The 8,855-nt window shown below is 25.2% G+C and overlaps 2 protein-coding genes across 2 annotated transcripts in view; one reads left to right on the top strand and one right to left on the bottom strand.

The window, feature by feature from the left end:
• LOC117178444 overlaps positions 1-3,282 on the top strand; it is a 4,713-nt gene extending 1,431 nt beyond the window's left edge. The window contains exon 3 of the mRNA XM_033369870.1: positions 3,192-3,282. Coding sequence (XP_033225761.1) covers positions 3,192-3,282 — 91 coding nt within the window. The remainder of the gene's footprint in view (positions 1-3,191) is intronic.
• Positions 3,283-3,417: 135 nt separating this feature from the next.
• LOC117178443 (midasin) overlaps positions 3,418-8,855 on the bottom strand; it is a 34,023-nt gene continuing 28,585 nt past the window's right edge. Inside the window, exons 6-7 of the mRNA XM_033369869.1 lie at positions 7,013-7,253; positions 3,418-3,887 (exon numbers count right to left, since the gene is read on the bottom strand). Of these exons, the coding sequence (XP_033225760.1) occupies positions 3,705-3,887; positions 7,013-7,253 (424 nt within the window). The 3' untranslated portion in view covers positions 3,418-3,704. The remainder of the gene's footprint in view (positions 3,888-7,012; positions 7,254-8,855) is intronic.

The raw sequence follows: 8,855 nt of genomic DNA, 5'->3' as shown, positions 1-8,855 counted from the left end.
TAATAAAAAAATAATGATAGAAAAAGTTATTGATCTCAAACCTAGAAGAAGAAATTAAAAGAAAGAGATGGGGAGGAGTTAGGATAGGAGCGGAAAAGATATTTATAAATGTTGCCTTAAAGTTTCAGCAAAAAACATTCATGATGGATGTCGTGATTACTTTTTTCGACAATTTTGTTGTTCATTTTTGAAACTGGATTATTGTAAAGATGTAGATCTGTTTTAAAGAAAAATATGTTGTGTAATATTTTTCAAAAGATTTGTAGCAAGTCACGACTTTTTCTGAGTATACTTTAGTATAGTACAAGGAATTTTTTTAGAGCGTGCTTCATTTTTTTTAAATTGCATTATTCAATTGAATAACAATGATTCTTCATTTGTAAAAGTAGCTTTATATTACTGTATTAAACTATTTTGTTGAAGATTTGTTTTGTTTAGTTTGAAATCAATTTTTTAAATGAATATTCATAATATTCTCAATAACTCAATATCAATAAATAATATTTAATTATTTGGTTGAGAGTTACTCATTTGTTAAAAATAAGTTTTTTGTTTTCATGATTCATCATTTTAATTCAAAGTTCATCTCCTTGGTAAAAAAAGTAAGCTATTTTGTTCAAAATTCAATTTGTCTTTTGCTAAAAAATAATTTTTTTACTGAAATATAGTTATTCAATATTTCGTTGGAAAATTATCTTTTTTGATTGGAAAATTATCCTTTTTTGTTGAAAATTCATTAATCTGTTTGAAAATGTAACTATTTAAAAAAAAATTAGTTTCATTTTGATTGCAAATTATTATTTTTTTTTGTGGGAAAATGCAAGCATTGTAATTGAGAATTACACCCTTTTAGTTCAAAATTCATCTCTTTGGTTTAACGTTATTTTTTAAATGAAAATTTAACTATTCAATTGTTACTTGACAATTTATCTTTTTAATTTAAAATGCATGTCTTTTCTATTAAATTCGCCTTCATTGGTAAACATTAATCTTCTTGGTTAAAAATTCATCTTTTTGTTTGAAAAATCAACTATTCCAGTTGAAGATTGATCATTTCAGTTGAAAATTCTTCTTTTTTGTTCAAAAATTATCTATTCCATTTTTGGTTGCAACTTGATTTTTTTATTTAAAAATTCAACTATTTGATTGAAAGTTAGTCTTTTTGTATTTGGCAATGCAAATATTTCGTCAAAATTCTTGTATATTGTTGAGAAAATCGTTTTTATGGTAGAAAATTAATTTTTTTGGTTGAAAGTTGAAGTATTCCAGTTAAATATTTATAATTTTTATTTAAAATTCATCCTTTTGGTTGGAAATAAAACTACTTGGTTCAAAACATAGCTCTTTTCTCAAAAACTAATCTTTTTGTTTAAAATTCATCTATTCCTGATGGAGATTCATAATTTCAGTTGGAAATTCAGTAGCTTAGTTGAAAATTCAATTTTTTGTTAAAAATAGATCTTTTCTAGTTCAAAATCGCACTTTTTTGTTGAAAATTCATATATATTTTTTTTTTAAATCCTCCTTAGAAAATTAATCTTCTTCTTTGAAAATTAATCGTCATGTTTAAAAATTTATTTTTTTTTTGCTAAAAAAATCAAGTACTGCAATTAAATGTTGATCATTTTAGTACGTAATTCATATTTTTGTTTGAAAACCAAACCAGCTGGTTAAAAGTTAAATTAAATTTGCTTTAAAAATAAATATGTTTCTTTTTGTGAAAAAATAATTTTGTTACGGAAAATTTAACTATTCCATTTTTTGTTTAAAACTGACCTTTTTTAGTTCAAACTTCAAATATTTGTTTGAAAATTGATCTGTTGCAGTTGAAAATTCAACTGTTTGAGATTTAATATATTTTTTTGTATCTGAAAAGTTGGTTTTTTGGTAGAAAATTAATCGTTTGGTTAAAAAATTTCACTTTTTGGTTAAAAATGTATTTATTTTTTTGAAAATACAAATTTCTACTGGAAAATTTAGGAATTTCAATATACTACTCACATTATTTCACCTAAATACGCATTTCACTTTAAAGTATAAGCAGATAAAATAAATTAGTTTGTTGTTATAATCTTCTTAACTGGAAATTTAACTATTCTAGTTTGTGTTAAAAATTTATATTTTTTGATGAAAATAATATTTTCGGTTGAAAATTTAACTAGTTGCTAAAAATTAATTTTTGGTTGAAGATTTGTTTTTCTAACTGAAAATGAATTTTTTTGTATAAAATTGATTTTTTAGGTTGACACAACAATTTTGTTCAAAATTAATTTTGTTGCTGAAGATTCATCATTTTAGTTAAAAATTGATCTTTTTTATATAAATTTAATCCTCTTGGTTCCAAATGTAAATATTTCGTTGAAATTTTTTTTATTCTGTGTAAAGTTGATTTTTTTACTGGAAATGTAATATTATATTTTTTGTTAAAAATTTATTTCTTCGGTTGAAAAAATTTAACTTTTTTTGAGTGAAAATTTGTTCTTTTTGTTTCTTGCAAATTTATTTTTCTAACTGAAAATTTATCTTTTTAGTTGACAATACAGGTATTTCGTTGAAAATTTGTCTTTATGGTAGAAAATTGATTTTTTGTGATTATAATTCAACTATTTGGTTAAAAATTAATTCTTTTGTGTTGAAGAATCATCAGTTTAGTTAAAAGTTCGTTTCTTTGGACTTGTAGTTAAAAATATATATTTTTAAACTTGCAGAAAAATCTTTTTTTTTATATTAAATTTAGTCTGTTTTGTGTAAGGAACAAAGTAATTTCTTGAAAAATCGTTATTTTTGGTTTAATCCAAATGTTTTGTATTAAAAACAAAAATACTTTTTGATTTAAATATCAAATAACACACTTTTCGTAGAGAATTAATTTTTTTATCGAAGATTCCTCACTTTAGTTGAAAACTTCACTATTTTATTTAAAAATCCTTTTTTTCTTTGTTGAAAGCGGTTTTAACTGAAAATTTAATTCTTTCATTTTTGGTTCAGTCACTATTTTCAAAATAAATTTAAAAACTCTTCATGCATTAAAATTATTGATCTTCTAGGTGTAAGTTTTTTTTTATACCTAAGAAAATGAGAACTGTGAAAGAAAATCAAAAATTGGCCAAAAAAATTCAGGGAATGTCGAAATTGGGATTTTTAGCAATCCTGTTTGAAATGATTATCCTGAAATGACTTTCACATTACAGAAAGGGACCAAAGAGTAACATGTTTGCCAAAAAGGGCATGGTCAGAAGAAGAAAGAGTCTGCGTCCTCTTCATACGAGTTTTCCAATTTGACGGACTAAAAATAGGGATCTATTCTACCTTAGAAGCGCCTTCGTTTAACGCAAAGTTTAAGGGTAATTACAGTTATATATCACTTTTTATTTTGAAAAAATCTCAATTTTAATTGACAAAAACTACAAAAGACCATTAATTTAACGTATTTTTTAATTGAAACTTGTAATTTATCTTGTACGCCTTCTATCTTGTTACATCAGTTTTCTTGTACCTTGTATACAAATTTTTCAACGTTTTACACATTAAAACTGTATATTTATTTTCAATACCTGTAGTTGATTTAAGTTTATTTAAAATAAAAGTAAAATTAGTTTTGTTACAAATATTTATAATAAAAATTCGAATTACAATATATATATATATACATTATTCATATATACATTATTTTAAAACACTCGGTTTTACCACTTTTTGTCTCATCAAGTGTCCATATTTCCAATCAATTCGAACCACTGCCTTAGAGCGTCACTCAATATATCTGGCAGTGCATTTATATCCCTTAATATCATATAGAAAGGGAATGGAAAACGTTCCATATATGAAGGTACACCTTGCAGTTTTCCAGCTTGAAAAACTGGCTGTCGAATATCCAATATAGATTCCTGCAAAATAATAATAAAAAATATTAACGATTAGAAAGTTATGTGCCACTAATAATTACTTTAATTAAATAATTTTCATTGTAAGACAATAGGATGAGCATTCCAATTCCAAAAAATCATTCCCTAATTTGTAAAGTTCTGCAGTGATTCAATTCTAAATTCTTTTATACGCTTTAATCGTCTTTATTTCTTTTTTCCAAGAATAGTGAAGAGGCAATTTTTTTCAGTGCAGTACCTTTTTGCATAATTGTACACATTGGATTATAATTTGATCAACTTTTCCTAATATAAAAATGATTAATTTTCGTTAGTCGCGTGTTCAATCCAAAAATATGGATTTTTAACAATAAATGTGATATACAAGAAATCTGAATTAACATTAATTTTTAGCTAAAGATAATTTTTCAGAAAAAAACATGAATTAAACAAAATTTATAACCAGAAATAGTTAAATTCGCCCAAAAATACGAATTTTGACCAAACTAGTTGAATGTTCAACTAAAAAAGATCGAGTATTCAATCCGAAAATATGAATTTTCAACAAAAAAGTTTATCCAACAAAATTATTGAATTTCAATAAAAAAAAGAGGAATTTTGTATAAAAAGTTATATTTTCTACCAAAACAATTGAATTTCCAAACAATAAAGGAGAAAGAAATTTCAACCGAATAGTTAAATTTTTAATAAAAATAAATGCATTTTCTAACTAAAATGATGAATTCCCAACAAAATATTTTTAAACCAAATAGTTGAATTTGCAACCAAAAAGACAATTTTTAAGGAAATACATGAATTTCAAACAAAAATCATTAACCAAAGATAGTTAAATTTCCAGTTTAAAAATACATTTTTAACCAAAAACATTTAAGGTAATCAAAGAAAGACAAATTGTGAACAAACTAGTTGAATCTTCAACCAAGAATGAATATGTTAGTTAGTCAAGAAAAAAATCATTCAAAATGTTGAATTTCCAAACCAAAAAACAAATTTTTCTACAAAATAGTCGAGTTTTCAACCGAAAAATTTGAATTATGAACAAAAAAGTTAATATTCAACAAAATTATTGAATTTTAAAACCAAAAGAAGACGACTTTTGTATAAAAACTTATATTATTTACCAAAATTATTAAATTTTCAACTGTAAAATATTATTTTTAAACCAAAAATGGATAGTTACATTTTCAGTTAAAAATTAATTTTTAAACAAAAAAAGAGAAAATATTTCCAACAGAATAGTTAAATTTCTAATAAAAGAAATTAATTTTTTAACTAAAATTATGTTACCCCCCCCCCCCAATTTACCCAAATAATTTAATTTTCAACCAAAAAGACAATTTTTCAGAAAATATATGAATTTCAAAAAAAATCTTTGATCAAAAATAGTTAAATTTCCAGTTAAAATATACGTTTTTAACCAAAAACATTTAAGGTAATCAACGAAAGACGAGTTTTCAACAAGCTGGTTCAATCTTCAACCAAGAATAAATATGGTAGTTAATCAAGAAAAAAATCATTCAAAATGTTGAATTTAAAAACAAAAAACAAATTTGTCTACAAAATAGTCGAGTTTTCAACCCAAAAATATGAATTATTAACAAAAAAGTTAATATCCAACAAAATTATTAAATTTTCAACTATAAAATATTAATTTTAAAGCAAAAGTGAAATAGTTACATTTTCAGTTAAGAAAAAATTAAAAAAAAAAGAATGTTCAACAAAATAGTTACATTTTTAACTAAAGAAATTGATTTTTAACCGAAATGAAGTATCCCAACAAAATACTTTTAAACCAAATAGTTGAATTTGCAACCAAAAAGACAACTTTTCAGAAAATACATGAATTTCAAAGAAAAATCTTTTATCAAAAATAGTTAAATTTCCATTTCAAAAATACATTTTTAACCAAAAATATTTAAGATAATCAAAGAAAGACGAATTTTCAACAAGCTAGTTCAACCTTCAATCAAGAATAAATATGGTAGTTAATCAAGAACAAAAATTATTCAAAATGTTAAATTTCCAAAACAAAAAACAAATTTCTCTTCAAAATAGTCGAGTTTCCAACTCAAAAATATTAATTATTAACAAAAATGTTAATATCCAACAAAATTATTAAACCTTCAACTATAAAATAGTAATTTTCAAGCAAAAATGGAAATTACATTTTCAGTTAAAAAGGAATTTAAAAAAAAAGAATTTTTAACAAAATAGTTACATTTTTAAGTAAAGAAATTGATTTTTAACTAAAATGATGTACCCCCCCCTCCCAAAATGTAACCAAATAATTTAATTTTCAACCAAAAAGACATAAAAAAAATCATTAATCAAAAATAGTTAAATTTCCCGTTAAAAAAATAAATTTGTAACCAAACACAATTAAGGTAATAAAAAAGACGAATTTAGAACAAACTTGTTCAATTTTCAACAAAGAAAGATTTTTTTAGTTGAGTTTTCAACCCGAAAATATAAATCTTTGACAAAAAAGTTAATACCCAACAAAATTATTGACATTTAAAGAGAAAATTAATTGTGAAATTTTTATAAAAAAATTTATCGAAAATTTTAAAACCAAAAAAGACGAATTTTGTATAAAAAGTTATATTATGTACCAAAATTATTAAATTTTCAACTATAAAATATTAATTTTAAACCAAAAATTGATAGTTACATTTTCAGTTAAAAATTAATTTTCAAACAAAAAAGAGAAAATATTCCCAACAGAATAATCAAATTTGTAATAAAAGAAATTAATTTTTTAACTAAAATAATGTATCCTCCCCCCCAAAATTTACCCAAATAATTTAATTTTCAACCAAAAAGACAATTTTTCAGAAAATATATGGATTTCAAAAAAAATCTTTTATCAAAAATAGTTAAATTTCCATTAAAAAAAAAGCGAAAATTAATTGTGGAATTTCTATAACAAAATTGATCGAAAATTCCCTCACTCTTTCAGAATTTCCCTGGCCAATGTTTAATTCCCTGAACTGTAGCAAGTCTGCAATATGGCAAGTTCTTAAAACTTAAATTTCTCGATCTAGTAGCCACCCTGGTTTATGGAAAATTTTTTAAATCATATATAGACACGAAGAATATCTATTAATGGTGTAGGTACAATAATTTACCTTGTTCGTTGGATTGTCAATAATGATGAACACTATGAAGACACCTGCTAATCTCGCTCTTCGTATTGCGTGATTGACTGTTTCTGCCCCTTCTGAAAATACTCCTCTGCCATCTGACAATATGACAAGCAATTTAGCATTCTCTACTGAATCATTTTGTCCATTAAATGCGTCCATGCTGTAATCTATCAATTGTCCAACCATAGTCTTCTTCTGTTCAAATCTCAGCTTCTGGATTAATCTAAGAAACACAAATAATAAAATTACATGTGTCAAAATTTTTCAAGTGGGCCACTTTTTTTTACGGGTTGTGATTTTTCTTCAGGAATGCGTGATAAGTTAGTGTATTACATAAATAAAATGGCCCTAAAACATTTTTGCAAAATTTTCATTTTTTGAATTCGTCTCGGAAATATCTAGATGTGCATTTGTTTGTTTTTTTGTAAGCCCATTTTTTAAACAATTAGAGCATTTGTTGTTCCGCGCACTGTTGCTCCGTGTCCGTAAATATGGATTACCATGTAATAAAACTAAGAGTCATGTCAAAAAATTAAAAACACCTCTGGATTCGTCTCGGAAACATCTCGGTGTGCATTTTTTTTCAACAATTTGTTAAACAATTACGCCATTTGTTATCTTTCTGCAATTGTTATAAACAAAGCATGCATCGGATCGAAAAAAGTGCACCATTGCATTCCTGTTTATAACAATTGCAGAAAGATAACAAATGGCGTAATTGATTAACAAATTGTTTAAACAAAAAAAAATGCACACTGAGATATTTCCGAGACGAATCCAGAGGTGTTTTTACTTTCTGAACATGACTCTTAGTTTTTTTTACTTTGAAATCCATATTTACGGAGACGGAGCAACAGTGCGCTGAACAACAAATGCTCTAATTGTTGAAAAGATGGGTTTACAAAAAAAATGCACAGCTAGAGATTTCCGAGACGAATCCAGAGGTGTTTTTACTTTTTTACTATCACTCTTAGTTTTTTTAAATTGATTACACAACTTTGAAATCCCTATATGTGGCAAACGCGCGGAACGTCCACACGAAAACAGTCACAACTTTTGATGATATGCAAGTTCCCTAATTTTTTTTTACCAAAATCTTCGTAATTGGACAAGCTATCGTAATTAATCAACTAAAGCAATGAAATCGATTGAGAGGGTAGAACGAATTCTATTTGTTCATAAAAATTGTTGCTTATTTCATCAATATTTATGCAACAATGGTAAAATGATTTTTATTTTATAAAATGAACATATTTAACGAAACATGCCAACAATTATGGCGATTGTTTGTACCGATCTGGAGAAAAAATTAATTAAGGGCATGTGACACAACTAAATTCCTATATTACCGACCTCCCTTTTTCAGTTCACTTAATGTTTTTTTGAACCTTAGAACTTTTTTTGTAAATAAAATATCGAGCTGAAACTTTGGAAAATGTATTAGAGTACAATAAGGTACGTTTAGGTACTGCATTTTGGTAGGAGCTTCACTGAAAATTATTTTATCTTTTTTCTGAACCTCAACATTTTTTGAACGTTCCAACTTTTTTTCTACATAAAATATCGGTCTCAAACTTTGAGACATGCAAGAGCCGAAAGAAAACTACGTTTAAGTACAAAGCTTAATAATAAAAGATGTAAAAAATATATTTTAACAATCAATTCCAACGGCATAAGCCGGTAACGTTGTACACGAAAATACGAACCCTCTAGAGCCTCGCCCAGTGGCCGCCAGGTTTCGTATTTTCGTGTACAACGTTACCGGCTGATGCCGTTGGAATTGATTGTTAAAATATATTTTTTTACATCTTTTATTATTAAGCTT

The sequence above is a fragment of the Belonocnema kinseyi genome, chromosome 8 (assembly GCF_010883055.1).
Source record: "Belonocnema kinseyi isolate 2016_QV_RU_SX_M_011 chromosome 8, B_treatae_v1, whole genome shotgun sequence".
NCBI lineage: Eukaryota > Metazoa > Arthropoda > Insecta > Hymenoptera > Cynipidae > Belonocnema > Belonocnema kinseyi.
The sequence above is the reverse complement of the archived record's forward strand: the minus strand, read 5'-3'. Positions and strand labels throughout refer to the sequence as shown.